Source organism: Haemaphysalis longicornis, unplaced genomic scaffold (assembly GCF_048455015.1).
Source record: "Haemaphysalis longicornis isolate Haplotype H1 unplaced genomic scaffold, Haemaphysalis longicornis Haplotype H1 scaffold_4, whole genome shotgun sequence".
Taxonomy (NCBI): domain Eukaryota; kingdom Metazoa; phylum Arthropoda; class Arachnida; order Ixodida; family Ixodidae; genus Haemaphysalis; species Haemaphysalis longicornis.
Window position 1 is genome coordinate 156,808,887 of NW_027526361.1, and position 23,546 is coordinate 156,832,432.

General features: G+C 48.1%; 1 protein-coding gene across 1 annotated transcript in view; it reads left to right on the forward strand.

Annotated features, from left to right (window-relative positions):
* The window catches only part of LOC144180063 (phospholipid-transporting ATPase ABCA3-like), an 83,979-nt gene that overhangs the window by 10,562 nt on the left and 49,871 nt on the right, over nucleotides 1–23,546 (forward strand). Inside the window, exons 4-6 of the mRNA XM_077708470.1 lie at nucleotides 2,487–2,604; nucleotides 11,008–11,156; nucleotides 18,853–19,002. Coding sequence (XP_077564596.1) covers nucleotides 2,487–2,604; nucleotides 11,008–11,156; nucleotides 18,853–19,002 — 417 coding nt within the window. The remainder of the gene's footprint in view (nucleotides 1–2,486; nucleotides 2,605–11,007; nucleotides 11,157–18,852; nucleotides 19,003–23,546) is intronic.

A 23,546-nucleotide genomic window follows, 5' to 3' on the forward strand; every position in this document is an offset into this window, starting at 1 on the left:
TTCGCATCCTCATCAGGGTTCCACACGGGAAGATGGTGTAATTTTTTTTTATCCACTGCACCCGTACCGGAGGAACGGAACCAGGTGAAAGCAATTGCCTCTACCGCGCACGAGCCTCACTTGCTCAGCTGTACGCAACCGATACCATTGCGTACGATATGTTCACTAAAAGTACTGCGCAAAAAAATGTTGCCGGACCTTTAAGCATATATTTTCGCGAAAACGTTTCTTTCGGCTTGGTTTGTCGTCCTGACTAATTCGGATCTAACTTACAACTTAGCCATCGGACTCGGTGAAGCTACTTTTCTAGAGTCACTATTCATGTGGCTGCTACACTGCCTCCGCAGAAGCTCAAAACCAACCAAGACTCCAGGAGACATTTTTGATGGATGCTCGTTTTTTAGTTATAATTGCTATGCGCGGTCATCCAATTGCAATTGAGCGCTCGCCTTGTGTTTCGCCCGGATTTCCTTTTTATTTTTTAAGCGCTACCTGAAACTGTGCCCGCCAAGTGCTTCTTCCTGTTTATCTCTTCTGATTCATGCCACAGAACAAAACACTCTGAATCTATTTTTGGATTTCACTCTTTGGGATTTCACCCTTTCCTTATTTGGGTGCACTGCTAGAAGATGTAGGGAGTCGACTCAAGTGAGCAAAGAACCCCACCGAATCTACAGGGCACAGGTGACGCAGGGGGTGGCCGTCTGATGCGCGGCTTTCGCCGACCAGAGCGGTAAGAATGAGTCAGAGCCTTGAACGAACAACAAAAGAAAGACTTATATTTGGACAAGCAAAACACTATATAAGCACGAGGACATGTCGCGTAACGGCGACGTAACATAGAACGAATAGAAACGCGAGAAACACTTCAAAATCAGGCAACATTATTCAATCAGGAGTGTTAACAAATCTTTATTACAAAACAGAAAAGTTAACTAAAAAGAAAACGAAGAGTTCGATGCATATGAGAGACATAGTCCCACAATATTCACCGACCGGGCCGGACGATTCAAGCTGTCGGAGGCGATAAGGCTACCTATGAAGCGTGGCTTCGTCGTAGGCCAGGCCGTCCGAGAAAATCACGGTGATTCGAGCCCCGGGAGTACGTTGGAGTCTTCTAGGGCGCGGGTCGCCGATGGTGTGGTGCACAAACTGGCAGAAACCGTTGTCACATCACGACGTCCAAACGTAGCTATCTTGCCTCGGCGCGAGTCTCTTTTTTATAACTGCGCCATCGTGGAGAGAGAGGTCACAACACGCAACTCACCATCCACCGACGAGCGCACAACTTCCCTCTTTCTCCCTTCTGGAATCATCGACGCGCCTTAGCCCTGGAAAAGCCTCACTCGGCCTCTCGAAAGAACTCCAAGCTTCCGTGAAAGTTGAGCGGCGGAGCTTTTATTTTGGTATTTTCTTGCCGGCGAGCCGGCGAGTGCTCGCGCTACCGCCGCTTCGTTCGAGAGAGTTCGAGTGTGTACTTGGGGCGAATAAAACCGAACTGAATGAATCGGACTATTGTAACAAGAATTAGGCGCTGTTCAATAAAAATGAAAAATTTATACGGTACTTTTAGGCGGCGTACGCCGGAGTTTGTGACAGGGATTTACGCGCGCTGTAAAATTTGAGGAACGCTATGAAACGCATTAGCGAAGGGTTAGCATCTGAAGAGAGTTTCTTGCTAACGATATCTGGGAGGGTGAACGCTCTATGGACGCTATCCGGGTGCGTACATTTGCGAGCTTAGCCACTTAACAATTTCGCGTTAGAAGCATCTCGTCTGAGCACACCGTCGAGACCATGGAAGGTTTGCTCTGCCCCAATCGGAGTTGCCAAAGACTGACCACAACAAACCGAGGAAAATGCCGGGACATTTTCAACAACGTGAAATGCGGGGAGGGGCGAAGCATGTGCTCTAGGCGCCTATTGTGTGTGCTCTAGGCGCCTTGACGTTTTTGCCCATGCAGATGGAACTGTTGCGGGGTAGAGGTATACAGCTTTGCTGTAAATGTCTGGTGTCTTTCAAGCGAGAAGTGTTCTATTGTGAGGCATTGGAAGATGAGCGTCCAACGGTGCTCTTCTCGTACGCGTTTTTGCCTACTGAGAAGAAACGCTGTAATGCTAGGCATTGGAACGGGAGTGTGCCGGTTGTGCCTGCTTCGGCCGGTTCTCACACGTGCGCTCCAGTGCAGGTGCTAGGCAAAGACTGGCCTTCAGCCCTTCAGACCACACATAGGGATGGCTGCATTGATCAGACAGTATCGAAGAATGTGATGGCAACTTCGAGTACCCGAACACCGCGTATCGTGGTGACCACAAAGCCATTGTGGATATGGTTACTAAGAGTCAGCGAGTGATTCACAGAAGTTTACGTATCGCTGTGGTTCAAAGACCGAAGGTTTTGTACATTTATGTTTACAGCTCCGCTGGTAGACCACATTAGCAGGGCGAAATGGCACTGGACTTCTTGTTGTGCTTACTTTGCGCAGTATTTCGGGAACTTTGCCGCGCTAAGTGGCGTCGACATGACTATTCACAAAGACCTGGTCACCGTCCTGCTCGGCCACAACGGAGCTGGAAAGACGACGCTGTTCAGCATAATTACGGGTGAGCTGCTTCCCAGGGTGCCTCATTTTTGCCTGTGTTTTTATTTGCACGAGAAAGAGATTTCTGCAGAAAATAAATTATTCACAACATGTTTAAAACATAAAGTCAAATTTCACCCAATATATGGCCTGGCAAATCTCAGCCTTCTCAAAAATGACTAAAAAACCTCTTAAAGAAAATATGATTTCTCAATGAGACCGAATAATGTACGTAATGAATAGTGCAATGTGATGTATGTGTAAAGGTGCTACAAGTCGTTAGTTTAGTATAACCCTTACTACAAAAATAAGATGTACGTTTGAAGTTACCACGCGAATTTATGTTCAGAAGGAAAGAATCGCAATTAGCAAGTGTTCGAGTGTTACCTAAAACGTAGGTAATCGTAGCAAGTCCCTTACGCCCAACTACCATTCGCTGTAACAAAGAGCGCTCTTAGGTTTATGTGTTTTCCTAACTCAAGAGTAAAATTCGGTTCCTTAAATTTATTGAATATTTCGTACTATGTGTAGAGGAAGAAGTTAAAGGACCGGAGTTGAAGGTCATCTTCCTGGATTGATTGGTTGCATCCCGTCTCCCTTCTCTTTGAGCGCAAAGGCGTTAAATAGACACACAAATGACTTTTGTGGAGTAGGTGTCGTCAAGCTCATAAGCAGCCAAGCATTTTGTATACTGGGGTAACCGCAAGGAATGTCTAAATAAACGGAGGGAAAGAATTTTTATATTCCACTAAAATTTCCCTAGGCCAAAAGTGGGCAACGCATAGTCTCTAAACCTGATACTACGTAACTTGTCCAAATAACTCTGTCGTTCTCAATGCGGGATTCAAAACCCGCATAAAGGGATAGGAAAGTACCCACAATATTGTTGTTTTGGGCGGGGACAATTTCTTTTATATTTCTTTATTTTCGTGCAGGTAAAAGTGTGTTGCCCCACGGCGCACTGTCATGGTTCTAAGCATTTCTCTTGGCGGGACACGTGTGGCGATTAGATATAAACATTAGGACTACGAAAGTTCTAGTGCGCTATCAGCAAACCTGTTTCGGGTTACAGTGCTTTAAGTGATGCACTTTTGTTAGGGATAAAAAAATCGCTTGCCTTTTCCCTCAATATTTGTTTCGGAACTACGCGCACAGTTTTTTTTTTTGTACGTGCCCAATGCGTTAATTTTCATCCATTCCGCTACTTCGCGCACCAACAGGGTTGAAGTCGCGCGCTGTGCAACCCCGAACAACCACGTCATAAAGGAACTCTGCAGCCTTCTGTTTGATGAGCAACTCTGCAGGCAGGGCTTAGCTTGAAGATTACATATTGCGCGAACCATGTATTCTATTTGTATACTCGTGTTTTATATTTACTCTCCGCCTGCGCCCGGTTGTGTTACTGTTTTAAGAAGAGTGCATGAATCCTTTGGATTCTTTTGAGGGAGTTTTTGGCCCTGGGGTCACTAGCCTAGAATATCCTTCTTTAATCTTCAGAGTTCTCATTGCAATTCCATGTTTCGAGAAAAAACCGCGAGGAAAAATAAATGCTGTGTGGGCTGCCGCAGCGGTATTTCATTCGCTGACTGTCACCTGCGCACGTCACTTTGTTGACTGCTGCCACGCAACGTGGGTATTCTTTGAGTTGTTAGGGGAGCAAAACTTCACTCTAATAAACTTGTTTTTCCTTCGCGACAGCTGCGTCGTCTTTAGCTACGTGATATCTAGTGGAGGTGCTGGACACATGCACCATAAACCCTCGGCCAGCCGCCAAGCAAACCCAACTTGTACCAGCCGCAGACAGCACAGCCTCCCACCCTAGTTCCGTCTAATTACTGAGAAGGTTATAAAGGAAGACGTCGTGACCAGCACCATGGTAAAACAAGCCAATCCCCCCGTTGTTGTCTAGCAACATCGCGAACCCACATCATTCAGAGGGTATTTTGGCGAAGACCTCGAAGAGGGTGTGCACATTTTCAACCGGTAAGGTGACGAAAAAAACCCTGAGGAAATTGTTTTTTCCTCTAGAAATTGGCTTGAACGGGGACTCAGTTTGGCTTGAAAACCGCGACCGCTCGCTAACATCATGAACCACCCTCAAAACGGAATATTTGAAAACGTTCACAACTGTCTTTTGTAACGATCGATCTCCGCGGTTGTTGCAGACACGATACCAACACGCCAACGAACGCGTTTTATTGTGCGTTGACGACATGAATGTGCTGTTCTGGCTAGGTGACACCGAAATGCCATACGAGAAGCTGCCCTTTTTGGTGCGAAACTTTAAACATCTCTTCGGTGGACTCCTTGGGAACCTCCGACAGCCATTCCTGAGTTCTGAACATGTGCTCGAGGCAGTACGGTCGACCCCTTAACCCGTTTTTGGTGACCCACGACAACGATCCAGGATTCGCGACGGACGATTTACGGGAAAGAGTCCGCACCGTCATTCGCGATGAACTGCGAAACGTTTTACCAACAACGCCCAGCCCCAAGTTGCCTCCCTGACTGACACAATCCGAGAAGGTCCAACATGCATTACGAACGTCTAAGGCCTCAGAAACACCCCATGAGCCACAAGCTATGGCCTCCACTGAAGCTGATTGTCGACCCCGCCCAGCTACAACACGTCATCAGGAGGCCCTGCTGTACCGCCGTATGCTGTCGCCGCCCCACCCACTGTAACAAAAAACAACACGTCCAGAAAAAGCGCCGTATGGCGAACCCCCGATAATCTTCAGCTTCTACCACAGCCGAGAGGCGGACCGCAACTACCGTCGCTGCCCCTACATGTGGTTCGGTTCGCAGGGTTCATCGTCGATGTATCAAGCCCTCTACAAGGCCACACCAACCGAGGTCCAGCACGCTTCAACCGTTTGCCGTCGCCCTGCGCATACCTATCGCCACGCCGTCGAAACAAAGCAGACTACGTGCGGGAGACCCTTCAGCACGCCTAGGACAAAATATAGGCAGCAACGTCTGGGGCTGAACCTGCTCAATTCTTTCATTAAATAAAATAATTCAATATCACCTGTTACTACTTTATTCTTTTTTATGTATATCACAGCTTTTGTTTCATTCGTATTACCTTAAAATGCTTTCTATTGCACCAGTCACGCAAATATTCCAAAAATTGGTTTCCACACTACGATATCTTGGATGTTGTGTTTCCTGTGGCAAGCATTGTCATATCATCAGCGTAAGCTACTAAACGAAACGGAAGAGGGTTATAAAAATGTAATCTAAATATACCAAAAACAAGAGTGGCCCTGAAATACTGCCCTGTGGTACACCAGGCAAGATGACTCGACATCAGACACAGTTTCATTAAAACACACCACTTGCTTACGGTACCTCAGGTACGACTGCACTAAAGCAAGACTGATTCACCAACGCAATAAAGACTGGGTTTTTGAAAAAGAAGCGAGTGGTCGAAAAAGTCAAATGCTTTGGATAGACAACTTATATACCCAGCACAATAGCTTTTCTTCAAAAGCGTCGATTATGATCTCTTTTTGCTTAGTTAATTCTATTTGTGCGAATCGCTGTTTTGTAAATCCACACTGACAATCGGAAAGAAGATAATGCTTGCATAAGAAGTTATTCAATCTGTAATGAATGATTTTTTCTACGGATTTATATAGTAGTTGTAGGATAGATACCGGCCTATAATTGGAAAAGTCAGAGACAGAACCACTTTTATGTATTGCAACAACCTTTGCAATTAGCGTTTGTTTCGGGAAGACACCGAGGTTGTAAATATATGTCAGTATCGGAACCAATAGGTCTATTACAAATTTAAACAGTTGAATTTGAAAACCATCTTTATCCTTAGATTTGCTCGGTGGAAGATTTGAGAACACGGATATAACTTCTAATTCAGTAGTGGGAAACAAAAATAAAGTTTCTTAGACGCTTGGTGCCATACAGGCATAAGGAATATTTTGTGCTGGAGACAGCGATTGTGCAATATAGTGATAAAAAACCGTTAAAGGTGGTTGGAAAGCTCTTTCCCGCAGAGAACCTTCCCGTCTTTTTCAATGGAAATAGTAATACTCTGTGGCCGGAAGTTAACCAAGAAATTTTGTTTGTCCCCTTTGACCTGGCGCGTTGTTGCTGAGAGAAAGATAAAAAAAATTACTAAAATATTCAATTTTTGCCCTCTTTAGTTCTCGGTTTACCTGATTGCGGTATTTTTTATACGTGCGTAGTTTTTCAGGATTTCGTGTTTTAATCAACTGTGCGAATAGCATGCTTTTGAGTTGATTTTGCAGCTAATTTCTACTCTTACCCATGGTTTTATGGTGTACACGAAAACATTTTCTGTTCTATTTTTATTTGCTATTTTCTATGATCTACATTGTATTTTCTATTGTGCACGATGACAGTACTATACGAACGATGAAGTGGGAAAGCTTGATTTCTGGACAGGTCTCACCTTCCACAAAGAGGAGAGGTTCCAACAGTATCTCCAGAATCTCCTGCCACCACTTTCGTTCATATGCCATGAGCGCCGATTTTCATATCCCGGTTCGTACTTTCTTGTGCCACCCAGTGTTCTGTGTTTCAGCGTTGCTCTGAAACAAGAACGAAAGCACAGTCCTCGTTCCTTGCCAATTTTGCAACGAGCTCCCATTACAAGTTCCTTTATTGCGGAAGGAACGCGTTCCAGTTCCACTTCCAACATTGGAACATCTCGTTACATAACGTTACATCTCATTTTTAAAATTAAAATATTGTGTCGGATTCCTGAGGCGAAATAAAGTTAGAAATTTTAAACTCACACGGAGCTACGTATCGGATACGAATATGAACACCGCCAGCAGCAGTCTATTTGGAGAAAAAAAGAATTCAAAGAAACGCTCCTAGACCATTTTTTTCAGGGAGCATCGGACAAACTCCAGGCATGTCTAACTTCGATTTTGGTGCTCGTCTATTATAGGTGCAACACAGATGCACTTCCCACTTCGGTCTTACAAATGCGCAGTAAGGTTACTGTGCTCCGAAATATCCGAAAGTTTTAAATATGCAGAAATGTAAATAAATGTCTTGCATTAGAAACCCCATGGAAATAGACAGTACATAGGCATTTTATGATTGCTGATTTAATGTTACAGTTTATTTAAAATACGTTAAAGGCCTCTTTGCAGGAAGTTTAGTAAGGGGGTTACAAAAGTGAAGCTTTGCGGATCATACAGCGCAAATGTGCGAGTAATGAAACACAGCACAACAAGTACTGACTGCGAGGTTCCCAATTCAAAATTTGTCGGAAGATAATAAGAAGAAAAAAAAATCCAACAGCGTAGTTACACACGAAATCTACGGACAAGAATTACAAAGTATGCCGAACTCAATTGGAGTAGTAGATAAAAGAAACAACGAAAGATAGCCAAATATGTGGACTTGACGCCCAGATCAGTTACTGGGTTAGCAATACGCATAAGGGAAAAGCAAAAAAAAGAAAACGCGTAGTGTAGTCACGCGCGTAAAAAAACTTGTACACCATAAAAAAACTAGTCGGACACAAACTGCGGCTTTATAAAAAACAGAAACAACCACAAATAAAGATAAATAAATGCGAAAACAAGAAACCGCGTTCCGTGGTACAGAAAAGACAAATTCCTTGCTTCTGATTGATTGATTGTAGTGCTTAACACGCCGACGCAACGCCGGCGATGAGGCGTGTCGTAGTGGACGGCTCCGGATTAATTTACACCACCTGGGGATCTCTATCGTGCGCCGAAATCTCGTACACACGGATATTTTTATTTTTAGCCTACATCAGAAAAGAGGCCGCCGCGGCCATGAATGGAACCCGCATCATCATGCTCAGCAGCACAACGCCTTAGCCACTGAGCCACCGTGGCGGCTGATTACTTGCTTGTACAAGGATAAAGAAAGTTGGAAACAAAGTTACAGGATACGGCAGAAGAGAAAAAAAATGTACATAAATAAAAAAGTATGAAAACAATTATTGGGGAAAAAAAGCCCGAATGCATAGTCGCAACAAAGTAGAGTCCCTTTTTTGAACCCAATAAGAGTTGCACCTCGATCTTGGAGCGAGATAGGCGAACCCGTTTTAAGATGCGAAGCAGTTTATTGTCGAGCCCGTTCCCTGCGCCGTTGTGTGGGCGTCATTGTGCGGCCTCCACAAACCCACTGCGCATGTCTGCCCGGGCACCGCTGATGATGATTGTGGCAGCAATCCCCCAGGGATTGGCCAACCAAAGAATCCATCACGAGACAGCTTCGCGTTCAACCACCGTCGTCATCTTCCCGTAGGGGGACCCTGAGTAATATGCGAGCCATTCCTCCTCTCCTCTCTGACGCTCCTCTCCTCTCCGGGATTGCGCAACTAATGGCAACACCTGCGGCTCCGCGCCCGATAATGAAAAGCAGCTTAGGGTTAGAGACGCGACGGTAGCCGCTGCATTCTCCACTGGGGGCGCCACTGTACCTCCGCGGTATAAATGACGTGCGCGCGCGTTCGGCCTCCGGTCCCCCCCCCCCCCATTGTTCTCCCCCAACGCCGCTATCGAACTGAAAACTAATGGGAACTTGAGTCCACCCCACGCCTGCTTCGCATACTACTCAGGGTTCCCCTACGGGAAGATGGTGAATTTTTTTTCGTCAACACTTCATTGGCAATGTTGAAAAGCCGTTTCACGGAAGCGCTTGAGGGTACTGATGTGTTGTAGTTGAAGAAAAGTTGGTTCAGTTTCTCGAAGTTCTTCATCTGCGACAGCGGGTAGTCAACTGGTACCAGCAGGTACCGCGACAGCTCATCCTGTGAAAATCGGCTGGTAGGGTTTGCTGCCAACAGGAAACGAAATCTTCGGGCGGGGATGAGGTGGCAAATTCTGTGCTGGACGGCTCGGTCACTGCAGCCAACTCCGTCTTTATATCGTGGGTAGCCTTTTATCGCACAGAACTGTCTGGCATTCATAATAGCTTAAAACTTGGGATTAAGCAACTGGCGACAACGAGCTCGCGCTTTCCTTTTAGGGGTCTAAACCTGCAATTCCGAACAATTCCCGGTGCCCCAGTGACCCTGCAATCCCAGTGACCGTTTGAATGACCTCACAGCGAGAGCAACTCCCTCGACAAAACCGCACCCACAGCTCGAGCGTCTAATGCGATGATTACCCCTGGCACTATACGGTGGATTCGCATGGTACCTGCAGCGCCGCTAGGACTTAGAAACCTTTGCTCGACAGGGAACAATTCTATCGGCCAGACGGGCATCATGTCCTTCCCACACAAACGATGCAACGTGAAAAGAATTCTCGCGGCTTCGCTTTCACCCGTCGAACGCTGCGTAAGCTCAACCGGCATGAAAACAAGCACAAGCTGCGGCCCACTGCGTGTTCATTCTTCTGTGTTTTACCTTCGAGGTAGCATGCTCTGCCGAAGGGCGGGGAACTGGAGCCTTGGCAACAAAAACAGCCAGTTTCTAGGAATGTAGCGTTTGCAAAAGAAATGCCGTTCCGTCTGTTCCCCCGAAAACGTAACGAGTTACCGTTCCAGTTCCACAGACCCTTAATAGAGCTTTGGCGTTCCTTTGTTCCTCCAAAAAGGAACTAGTAACACGAACGCCGTTACTTGGAACGCCGTTAGCACAACACTGGCGCCACTGTTCTTCTGAAATGCGGACTCCCGTACGACATTCCACTGCTTGTCTCGAAGACCAAATGAATCATTTTTTCCTGCATGATTTTCGATCCCAAATAAGAAAACGTCCAGTTTTCTGGCGGCACATGGTGAAAAAAACTTACCCCTAATATGCTCTACTGTTGCCTTTCGTGCAAACACTGCAAAATATAACCATCAGTGCCGAGATTGACATTCCCGTCTAGAACTCACTACAGCGTGGAAAAATGGTGGACCGGTCTGGTTTCATACCGCCAAGAATGCTAAGCTCACTCGCAGCGCCAATATCTCTGTGAAGACATTCAGGATGCAACGCCACCCTTTCACTTAGGTACCTGGTTGATTTCTTGAAAGCTTGAGCTCTTCTCTGCTGACGATCATGCTGGGGTGTTCTATGAGAAGAACAGCAATGTTGCATCCTAAGCCTTTATAGTATCCGTATTCAACAGCCGATGTGTCGTATGTGTGTAGTAAGCGTGCGGATTGGATTCAAAGAACACAATTTGTTCCCTTACCGGGACCTTCACTTATTTGTAGTCGTTGGTGTTCTTGTTTGATCTTTACGACGAAGAATTTATTTCTCAAGAACTAACCACTGGCTATGGTACCAAACGTGTAACGTGCGAAAAAACTCTCTATTGCTCCTTAACAAATTGTAAACGAGACTTTCCACCGAAATACATTACTACCAGCGCCTTTGTCAGTATTGTTTTCGCAATTCGAAGATTTTCGTTTTAACCACTGTAATAGTAACACGTGCTCTTCTATCGCACAGGGCTCTATACACCCAGCGGAGGGAAAGTAACCGTGGCCGGCTACGACGTGCACACCGATGCTGCGCGCGGAATGGTGGGCTACTGCCCACAGGTGGACGTTTTTTTCGATGACCTCAGCGTCCAAGAGCACATCGTGTACTACGCGGGCGTGAGTTCTGTTGGATTTCTCAGAAATGACGAAGACAACTCCGCCCTCACCAATAAACTGAAGTTGTTTGCCACCGAATGGTTACAAATACGGAGGCAAATAAGTGATTGAACGAGTAACAAGGTATCGTTTTGTGTCAATGGTAGCCAAACACTGCGCCCTTGGATCACTGGAGACTTCAGCACCGCCGGGTGGCATAGAAGTTGTTGCTAAACTCGCCAACTCGTGTGTTCAAATCATAATCAGTAGTTCTGTTGCACTTCTACGCCGCCAAACTTTTTGCGTTCCCATTGTCTGATCTTTCCACTCCCAATTTTATAGCGGCGTGCGAACATTCATTCGCCAGCTCTGCAAGCAGCGGCGTACTAACGCAGGTTTTATTGGATGTCGCATAAATGCACTTCGGTTGCATGCCAGCAGAAACGACAGGGTTATATTCCGGCTCTCCATATTCTTGTGAATGATGAAGACTAAATAATGAAGTTCTTTTCATTCTCACCCGCCGCGGTGGCTCAGTGGCTAAGGCATTGCGCTGCTGAGCACGAGGTCGCGGGTTCGATTACCGGCCGTTGCGGCCGCTTTTCTGATGGAGGCGAAAAGCAAAAACTCCCGTGTGTACGAGATTTCGGCGCACGATAAAGATCCCCAGGTGGTCAAAATTAATCCGGAGCCCCCCACTACGTCGCGCCTCATCGCCTGCGTTGCGTCGGCGCGTTAAACCCCACAATCAAATCAATCTTTTGATTCTCGACTTAAGAAGATGATCTCGACTCGATTTGATAACCAACGTCCGATGCTTGAAGCATGTGAGGGATGAGGACTGCCTTTATTGTTGGATATAAGGTATATTTACATTACCCCAAGTATTTAGATCAGGACAGAATTACGCTAACATTGTCACTCTGCCACGCCTGTTTGGCCTGCCCGCCTCTGCAGCCTGTTCGGCCAAGGTCTATACTGAACTACATCCCTCTCGATCACCCTCGGTAACACTTCAGTTTGATCCCAAAAACCACGCCTCCAGAATGGCCGTTCAAGAAAGAGCGAAAACACCTTTCAAAATGATTAATACGAACCATTTATTGGCCACAAGAACCAACCAATCGTACACATGTCGCCAACTGCGGTCACGTGACCCAACACTACCTCTCATGCACTCATAATACGTGTCCCACGCACGTTATTGCAACCGACAAGCAAATACAAGACACCTGACACCTAAAGTCACTACCGTGCGGTGTGGACACACCCTTATGTTGAGCGGAGGCGTCAGCCCTAAGTTCAAAGACGAACGCTTAAAGCAGTCTTCGCGCGGCTAACATCTTACAGTGTCCTCGCCTTCCCGCCCTGCCTTTGTTTGCCCCGCGAACCGGCACAATAAGGGAGTCGTGGCGAATCGCTTTCCCAGACTACACGATGCCCCTGCCCACCGCGTGTCTGGCGGGAAGAGCTGCTTGAAACCTAGGCCAGCATTTTTAAGGTGAATGACCCATAAACGAACAGCACCTACGCCGGCTTTGCAAATCTTCAACGACCTCGCCCCGCACATTTTCGACACTAACAGACGGCATCCTTTCGCTTCCCGTCGAGTCGGTCACCTTGACAAACGATTGAGCCACTTCCCAATGTCGGCAAGCCATAATAGCTTCATGCGGGATGTCCTAGAGGGGACCCTGCGTCGGAGCTGTTTTCACTTCTCTGCACCCATCGCCAAGGTTGAGCTGACCGCATATCAACGCAACAAAGGCACTCGGGCTAAGCCGCCCCCCCCCCCCGTCTTTTACCAAACCATGTGCTCGGCGGCCCCCAACTTCGCGTCCCTGCGGTTGCATGAAAGGAAGGAACGCAGCATGACAGCTACAAGCGGAGACGAGGCCGATACTGGAGTCACCAGCGGCTTCCATAAATAAATGAGGAGCCCGAACTTAACACCTCCGCGCAAAGAATATTGTTCATACACCAGCTGTACGTACAATAATTCTCACTGCAGCTTATGTGTAACTACAGCATCAGAACTAAAGAAAACACACTGAAGCAATTACGCGAGTTGTACGCGCAACATCCCAGGTAACAGGCACGGTAATAACGTTCCCCGTCGCCGAAGACATTACCACAATACTACAGCACACATCAACGCTGCCCACCCTAACAGCCGTCCAACTGCACCAACTGTGGATAGCACATGACATACTTAGTGCCTTGCCCTAGCCGTGCCTTCCGCAACATCAAACAATAAGCCAAAGGGCTCAACCAGATGAGCAGGGCCTGTGAGAACAAATTTGTGCCGCCCTATAACATTAAAGGCAACCAACCCCACGAAGAGTGTAAATGTTCAAACTTGACAACTAAATGAATAACACCATCCACTCTTAAACCTAAAAGCGCTTGCAGAAATATTCTTTAACTCTAAGGAAAATAAAGAAACCCAAACGTACAAAATGAGACTACTCCGGTACCATTACGAAAACGTTCAAGAAAGCTCTGCGTATGTTCACGCACTCAGGGATGCCTGTTCTTTCATAATTCGTAACAGATTGTTCATCCCCGTTGCGGTTCACTTGCTGTCCACTTGCGATGTGCTAAAAGTTCCTATTTCAGTACTTCAGACAATAGTTGACACACAAGCGCCACAAGGGAGCCCCAGTCGTACATATCATGGCACACCATGACCACATGCCAATGAACGCCAATAATGGGAGAAACTGTAATTTCTACCCAGAGGTAAACTCCCTATCATGCTGTAACAGCAGCTCTACGTCTCAAGAAGACAGCATTACAACCACCAAGCTGCGCTACTCGCAAATAACACGCCTTACGACAGCTGAAGGCAACTGACCCATACACACACAAAAAATAACAAGGGAAGAACGGCAGTACAGGCAATCCTAAAATTATCCTCACCTGAATGATCGCCACACACCCATAGCAAAACACGCCAACAACTAAGTGTGCGCCAAACAACACTGACCCTTCTTGTCTAACACTGGACGCTCTTCAGCGCAAACACCCCTTTCCACGGCGGCACGCACCGACCGTCACACGGGAGTTGATTCCGTTCCATGCACCACCAACTGCTTCAAGAGAAACCCTGGTGTGGCTCGCTGTGTCCTGTGCTCTCGGGCGAAAAGAAACACCCTACCCGGCGGTAACACGTACGACGATGTCGCCCCTGCGCCGCGACACCTTCCGCCACCTTCCGCGTTCTCGGGCCCGTCCGAGTTGACCTACGAGCGAGACGACGCGGGCCGGATGCGCTTTCATGCTTCGCGCGCGCAGCGGCGAGAGCGGGAACATTTAGGCGCACCGGTCCACTGCTCTTACATGACCCCTGCGCTACCTCTGCCTCCTCTGAGATGACCATGCTTTGTACAGCTTCGTGTGATCTGTGCATCAGCTCATCTACGAGGGCCTCCTCGCGGTTAGCCGAAGACTCTATTTCAGCGCATGGGGCGATGCCACCCTCAACACTTGCTTGTGCTGCCTCGGAAACCGACAGGTGCACATTGCCCGCCTCTACAGGTAGAATTTCAGAAGCTGCGACTGCTGTCTCGCGCAATACCGTGATCTCATCTGTCGAGGGGGGGAACGCTGACGGGTTTTTAACAACTGGGGTGGCTTCGGCACCTTAACCGCCTTCCCACCCTCCACCTTCTGTGGCGTTTTAAGCGCTCATGACGGAACGAACGCTGTTAAAACTTTCGTATCCTGTTCAAGTTTACCAATCCTGCAGAGTTTCGCTTTCTCGTAAGAGATATCAGCTCTTCCTTGGGCTAATTCAGTGCTAAGCTCCTCAGCCGTCCATTCGGACAGGCTACCCGTGCCCCTTGTACCCGCCAGCCATACTTTCTCTAAAGTTTGATGAGCCTTTTTGATAGCTAATTCAGCTGTCAACTTCTCAATTTCAAGCACAATGGCACTAAGCTTCCGGGCATTCCAGCGACATCCGGTTAGCATATGGGCCATGGAGAACACTGAGAAAGCAAATTGGGGCCCACCTGGGCTCACTCTGGGTCGGCCGAGTCGCAGTGTCGCTTATGCAGTAGCTCCTAGACCCGATGCGCCGCTCTCGCCGCTGGGCTGTTGAATCGCGACTGCCAACACCCTGAGCGGGAGTTCACGAGGCATCCCGCTGAGGTGCCGCAACGTCGAATCGCGGCTTCCGCCACCCTAAGCCAGGTCTCACAAAGCCTCCTGCTGAGGTGTCACTTCGTTGAATCGCCGCTGCCGCCGCCCTAAATTGGAACACACGAGGCCTCCCGCTGAGGTGCCGCCTCGTTGAAGCGCGCTTCCGGCGCTTTAAGCTTTAACTTACGAGACCTCCCGCTCAGGTTGCCGCCTCGTCAAATCGCGGTTTATCCGCCTTAAGCCCGAGCTCAAATGTCTCCTGCTAAGGTGCCGCCTCGTTGAATCGTGGCTTCCATCGCCCTAAATTGAACCTCACAAGGCCTCCCGCTGAGGTTCCGCCTCGTTAAATCGCGGCTGACGCCGCCTTCAGCCATAGCTTACGAGGCCTCCCGCTGAGGTGTCGTCCCGTTGAAACACGTCTGCCGCCGCGCTCAGCCGGAGTTCACGAAGCGTCCCAATGATGCGCCGCCTCGTCGATGGTTGGAGTCTGGCTAGTTATTGGTCAGAGCCGAACCATGCATTGAAGGAGTCTCTCCGGAATGCTCCACAGCTCTAGCACATGGTCGTGGTCACCCTGTCGACTCCGCCAGTTAGAATTCGCTCTCCACCTTCTTATGAATGATGAAGACAAAATAATGAGGTTCTTTTAGTGCTCGAGCCGAGAGGAAAATCTCGACTCGCTCCGATGAACGACGTCCGATGCTTGAAGCAGGTGAGGGGTGAGGACTGCTTTATTGTTGGAAATTAGGTTTATGTACACTACTTACATTACTTCAAGTATGTACATCAGGATAGAATGATGGTTACACCTCACTCTCGCCCGCAGCAGACTGTCCAGCTAACATCTATACTGAACTAGACCTCTCTCTACCTACCTCGGACAAAACCCCGTTTTTGATCCGAAAATCCCCGCCTCCAAAAAGGGCGTTTAAGAATGAGCGAAAACCTCTTCAAAATGATTAATACGAACTATTGATTGGCCACAAGAATGACCGAGTCTTACACACGTCCCCACCTGCGGTCACGTGACCCAACAATACCTCTAATGCACTCATAGTACGTTTCCCACGCACGTTATTGCAACCGAGAAGCAAATACAAGACATGTGCAACCTAACGTCACGGACCGTGCAGTGTGGATGCTGCATTACGTTATTCGGCGGCGTCAGCCCTAAGTTCAAACGCGAACGCTTAAAGCAGTCTTCGCGCGGCTAACAGCTTACAGTGTCCTCGCCTTCGCGCCCTGCCCTTTCGCCGCGCGCACCGGCACATTGAGGGAGTCGTGGCTAATCCCTTTCCCAGACTAAGCGATGCCGCTGCCCACCGCGTGTCTGGCGGGAAGAGCTGCTGGAAACCTAGGCGAGCATTTTCAAGGCGGATGACTCATAAACGAACAGCACGTTCGCCGGCTTTGCAAATCCTCAACGACCACGCCGCGCGCCTTTTTGACACTATGGAATGGCATTCTTTCGATTCCCGTCGGGTCGCTCACCTCGACAAACGATTGAGCCACTTCCCAATGTCGGCAAACCATAACCGCTTCATGCGGGATGTCCTAGAGGGGACCCGCGCCGCAGCTGTTTTCCCTTCTCTGCACCCATCCCCAAGGTTGAGCTGACCACATACCAACGCAACAAAGGCACTCGGGCTAAGCCGCCCCTCCCCCCCCCTGTATTTTACCACACAAAAGGACGGTACACAAAGCATGTGCTTGGCACCCAACTTCGCGTCCCGGCGGTTGCATGAAAGGAAGGAACACAGCATTACATCTACAAGCCGAGGCGACAGCGATACATGAGCCACCCCCCGCTTCTGTTATTTAAATGAGGAGCCCGAACATCAGACAGTAAGCGTAGAATTTAGGTGCTTCTCTAATTGGGTCGCTGAAATATCTGCTAGTCTTCAGTAAATGCCCCTAACAGACTTTTCTGATGACCCACTTGGAATGTTCACCTCACCCCTAGTCGGCTGAGGCCATCAATGCGGCGTAGCGTTGTGGACGCGCTCCATACTCAGTTCAGGATACCGTACGGTGAATTCAGCCCGAAATTGGCCGAAATAATATTTTAAAGCAATTATTTTATCTTTGCAATTGCGCGATCGGCCATCTCTTGACCGATGTCTTGCTGTGGATGCCTTGCTCGCTAAAGCACTCAAATCTAAAAATAAAACATTCGTTTCGCTCTTTTTATTTTTGTCCCTTCTTCCACGTTGCCGCATGGCTTAGTAAGAGTATAAAAGACGGCGCTGAGGTCGTTTGGGCGAATAGCAACGCGTCTACCAGCCTATGTTTACTGTTCCAATACAATAATAACTACGGTTTAAGCATAGCGTTGAGAAATTAAATTGTAATCATGTATTATTTCACCGATTAAAGCGTTTTCTCGCCAAAGCTTCACCGGGGCCATGAAGCGCGCTGTGGAAGAGTGCTTCGGGTTTATTCTGATCATCTGGGGATCAGCAAAGCACGCTAAAATCTCGCCAAATGCCGTTTTCGCTTTTAGCCTCTATCTGCAATGCAGGTACTGCGGCCGGTATTGAACCCGTGTAGTTGGGCTCAGTACAACAACGGCGCATCCACTGAGCCACTGTGTCGGGGAAATTATTTCTGCACTCATCCATTAGTGAAAAGACCGGCTGGGCAATACTTTTTCATATTTTACTAAACACATTAACACTGCACCGCGGGCGAAATGGCAAGGGTGGCCTGGTCAAGAAGAATGCGGTGCCCCTAAATTCTGTAAAACTTTTCGCAATGCTTGGGAATTACCAGCGAAAATAACTTTCTCAGAAACAAATAAACGTAATTTTAGATCGAACAAAAGCTTCTAACATGTAATGTAATCTTTTCATAGTCATGTGACCTTGTACCGATTGAAATGAGGGCTTTGACATCGTAAAAAGGGCGAAAAGCATCCGGTGTAAGGGTTTTTCTTGTGTTCTGGTTTCTTCGAGCTTTTGGCGATGTTGAAGTGCTCTCACCAACTAGCCCAACTTTCTGCGTTGAAGTCAGGTCGCACAGAAAACGCTACTTCGGGTGCAGTGGCCATAACTGAATGTGCATTACCACGCTATGGGTCTTTACGTAGCACTTTTGAGCAATGCAACAAAAAGCTGTTCACTTCGGGCTTTCTACGCGCCATTTGATATCGGGGGCGCAATTATGGTAGCTTCTGTTTAACCCCTTGCTCGGTCTTCTATGGCGACGGGGATAACAGCAGTGATGGAGCTTCTAGTAGCTGCTGATGGCAGACGGCGCTAAATGTGCGTTCAATAAAGTTGCTATATTACATATACCGACGCTGATGGCGATGAAAATAGCGACCACGAAGATCGTGTTCGTCGCGATACCTTGCACTGCGGGTGAAAATGCCGACGCGTAGTGGGAAGTTTCTGTCGTGGCCAGAAAATACCAAAGTCACGTGATAAGTGTGTTCCGCTGTAAAATATAGCTGTCCAATGAGTATTGTGGCGGGACTTCTCACCGCGAACAGTGCTGCTACTTTTCAAAACGCCTTTAACAAATTTGCAACGGGCTTAATTACGGTGAAACCCTCGCTGTTGTTTTTCAGCTGAGAGGCGTCGACAATCCTATAGTAAAGGCGAACAAGATAATGCGCACTGTCCGGCTCAAGGATAAAGCTGAAAGTATGCCTCACCAGCTGTCCGGTGGATACAAACGAAAGCTCAGCGTAGCCATAGCTCTTGTGTCTTCACCAAAGGTAAGGGGGCTTTGATAAATTCTTGCACGCACTTGGCGGTTTTCCGTATGTCTATTATACATTTTAAATTCAAATTCGAGTTTACGTGTGAAGCTGATTCGCGGAATAGAGGGTAAAGAGCGAGCACTATTCTATGATGGATCACGGGCTTGTGCATTTTGATCACCTAAGTGCCCTAAACCAGCTCCAATGCCTTGAAAAAGAAACGTTCTTTTTAGCAACCTTCTGAAGGACAGCTGGCTCTGCCGGCATATATTTATCATGCACTCTGCCTGCCGTACAACGCCTTACTCATTGAACCGATCTATGGCATCAGGTGTATTTAATACGTTTCTGTCACACATAGAGCTTATAAGTCTTCGGAAGGATAAAAGCAATGGTTAAATTGTCCTAAATTGGCGACACTCTTTAGTAGCCAGCTTGGCGACATTTGGCACTTTTCCCGCACGGAATAAATTACTCAGCCTTCATGAAATGGTCTAAAATTGCAACAGTGAATACTGAAGGTTGCGAAATTAGACCTTGAAAAATCTGAGTAAAACCGCTGCAATTCTTTAGGTATTTCAAAAACGCGGGATGCACTCAAAGTATGTCGTATAGGTTGTCGGACTCCGTAAAAATATTGTAAAAATTGTTCTATTCATTTATAAAGTTTCTCGAATGAACGCCATATGGTGAAAGATGGACCAAAGGAATACAGTTATTGAAAACATGCAGCTTGTTCACTATATTTGTGCCTGCCTACGGTGAAAGAGAAGGAAACTATTGGCGTTAATAGTAGAGTAAAGCATTAAATGGTAGGATAAACACATTGAATGGTAGGATAAAGTGACTGCTATATTTAGCCCGTTCCTTGCGGCGATGCTCATATGCCCTGCCGATGGGGCAAAGCCCGTAATCACTTGATGTGCGTCGGAGGTAGCTTGTGCTCTGGCCTTTCTGTAAGATGAGCTTGCAGTTACCATGCCTTCCTAACAACGTTCCCCCGGCTTTGGGGGAGATATTCTACAAAGTCAGGGTCCTGATGCTGCTCCTACGTCTGCCCCACCATTGGCGCCCCCGGGGCGCTTGTTGGTAATTATTAATATTTCCAACCATAAAAGTAACTGCGCAGAGAAGCATAACAGAAGACAATCACACATACACGGGCGGCGAAAATTCAGTAAGACACATTAAAACTACAAACGTCTGTTTCAAAGTGCCGATCATTTGCCACGGCCCTCCTTGCAAGCTTTATGAGAATGATTTTTAGCGACAGCGAGCGGTCTGGAGGACAAATTTGGCGAATTTCTGGTGCGTTATCGCATCAGCGGTTCATGAATAAACTGGAAGATGTTAGTACCCATGAAATGGGGAATTAAAAATAATAAATGCTCAGGTAAGACTGTCTATGGACAAAAACATGTCGATATTGTCACGTAGTCAAAGACGACGGAGTGGTCTTAAAAAAACGAGTTTATTGGAGCGAACGTGTGCTCCCATAACAACAAATAGAATACATAGGCGGCGAGGCAGCAGTCAAGAAAGTTACGTGCGTAGGCGAGTGTGGAGAGTCGTGTGCCGTGGCGTATGCTCTGCAGGCTTTTATCTTTCTACGCGAGTGCTTCTGGAACCGTCGATATACATCCAAAACATGGTAGAGCAAAGAAACGTTTTTTGGGCTAGTGATGTTAGGGCGAAACAGTCTGCTTATCTGAATGAAACAGCCCTTGCGGTACACAAATAGAAGACGCACTTCGCTTGTGACACCGATAAGCGAGCTGGGCGTGGCCGGGCAGTAAAAACAAACAATAAATTAACCCATACATGGTTCGCGGCATTACCCCCTCTAAGAGCGCATCTACCCGATTGTAAAACAAAAAGACAGTCCCAACAAATAACTACAAAAAAAGTCCGTCATCTTGCATAGTAAGGCTTCAAGCGAACCACGTGGACGACGTCGGGCTGCATGCGTCGTCGGGATGTTCCCGAATCACCATCGGAGATCACCTGGTAGATAAGTGGCCCAACACGTCGTAGAATCTGCTAGGGTCCGCAATACCGTTGTAGAAGCTTCTCACTGAGTTGGCGTCATAGGATGGGAGTCCAAACCCAAACACAATTTTCTGGGTGGTAGTCGGAGTCTCGGCGTCTCGGCGTCGGAGGTTGTAGTGCCCGGCATCCACCTGCTGCTGGTCCGTTGTACAAACTCGAGTGAGCTGGCGGGCCTCCTCCGCACGCTGAAGGTATCCTTGGACGTCGGGGTTGAGGTCGTCTTCTTTTATATGCGGAAGAGGGAGTCAAGCATCGTAGTCGGCCGTCTTTCGTAGACAGGCTCGAACGGCGTCATCTGCGTAGTTTTCTGGATAGCCGTGTTGTACGCAAACGTGATAGACGGGAGAACTTCTTCCCAAGTCTTATGTTCAACTTCGACGTACATTGACAGCATGCCCGCGATTGCCTTTTTCAGACGTTCTGTTAGTCCGTTCGTTTGGGGGTGGTACGCCGTCGTGTTTCGGTGATCCGTGTTGCTGTTGCGTAATATTCCTTGCATCAGCTCCACAATAAAGGCCGTTCTGCGGTTCGTGATTAGGGCTTCCGGGGCTCCATGTCGCAGCATAACTTGGAATATGAAGAACTTTATGACAAATTGTGAAGCACCCCTCGAAAGAACGGCAGTCTCTGCGTAGTATGTCGTGTAGTCGGTCGCTACGACAATCCTGTTGTTCCAGGATGGGGATGTAGGAAACGGGCCCAGAAGGTCCATTCAAATCTGTTGGAAGGCCCTTAATAGGACGGCGATCGGCTGCAGAAGTCCGGTGGGTCTCGTCGGTGGCGTTTTTCGTCGCTGGCAGTCACGATAGCTCCGGACGTAGTGGCTGACGTCGGATGTAAGGTGGGCCAGTAGTACTTCGCCTTGATTTTTTTAATTGTGCGGGCTGTGCCGCGATGTCCGGAAGACGGGTCGTCGTGGCACGCTTCCAGAATTTCGTCACGAAGGTCTGCGGGGATGACAAGAAGATAATTCGTTCTCGTTCCGGGGCTCAAATTCTTCGTCACAAGAACTGAGCTTTTCAGGCTGAATGCTGGTTGGTGGCGTTTGAAGGTCCTAGGCAAGGCGACGTTGCATCATTCCAGGTAGTCGATTATGACGCGTAAGTCGGGGTCGGCACGCTGCTGGGCGGGGACGCCGCTCTCTGTCACGATTCCGAAGAACGCGCTGTATTCATCAGAGTCTTGTGGTGGTAGGTAGACGGGAGTGCGGGACAGGCAGTCTGCGTCAGAGTGTTTCCTGCCGGATTTATAGACGATTGTAACGTCGAACTCCTGAAGGCGCACGCTCCACCGCCGAAGCCGTCCCGAGGGGTCCTTCAAATTGGCGAGCCAACACAGCACATGGTGATTTGTCACAACCTTCAACAGTCTACCATAAACTTATGGACGAAATTTTGAAATCGCCCATATAATAGCGAGGCACTCTTTTTCAGACGCTGAGTAGTTTTTCTCCTCCTTCGACAGACCACGGCTGGCAAAAGAGATTACGTTTTCACAACAGCTATGTTTTTGACGAGGACGGCAGGCAATCCTATATTACTGGCGTCCGTATGCATTTTCGTTTCGGCGTCTTCGTCGAAATGAGCGAGCACGGGCGGCCTTTGCAGGCGTTTTCGCGTCACGCAGAATACGTTTTCTTGGTCGCTTTCTCAGCTAAAAGGTGTGCTATCTTTCGTCAAGCCTGTCAGTGGCTCGGTAATGCGTGCGAAGGTGTGACGAAGCGCCGGTATTACGGGAGCAGTCCGAGAAATCTTCGCCCTCCCTTCTTGTCTTTCGGCTATGGGAAGTTCGCAATGGCTGACGTTTTTGCCTGTTCAGGTAAGGCTCCCGCGGAGTTGACGCCGTGGCCCAAACACTTGAGCTCCTCGTACGCGAAACGGCACTTTTCGGGCTTCAGAATTAACCCTGACGTACGAATGGCCTCGAGTACAGACCCCAACCTTGCAAGGTGCTCATCGAAGGTACCAGCGAATACCACAACATCATCGAGGTATACGAGGCAGGTATGCCACTTCAGACTGCTAGCACAGTATCCATGAATCTTTTTAACGTTACTGCTTCCGTTAACAGCCTAAACGGCATCACCTTGAATTCGGGTGCGCGTTCAAATTCGGCAACCGCGATTACGTCACTTGCTTCTTGCTTTTCTTCGAGGAACACAATTGCAGCGCCCTTGTTTAAATGGTGGTAATGGTCGGTGAAATTGGTGACCAAAACGTGAGATTGGCGTTGCCTAAAGCGCGCAATGACACTTGCGACCGAGGCACCGGGGGCTAGAAGCAGCCTTTGGTCACTCTCAACGACAGCGTCGACGTCAGGAACCGCATATTCACAGTAGACCCTGATCATCAAGCTTGCGCGGGGTGGCAGGGTGACATGATCGTCGCCGATCCTTATAGCTGCACGCTGTTTGGGGTTCAGTTCCGGCGTCATGCAGTGATTGGAGAATAATGTTATAGACTTGGCCTGTAGGTCAATTATTGCACCATTGTCTGTCAAAAAGTCCATTC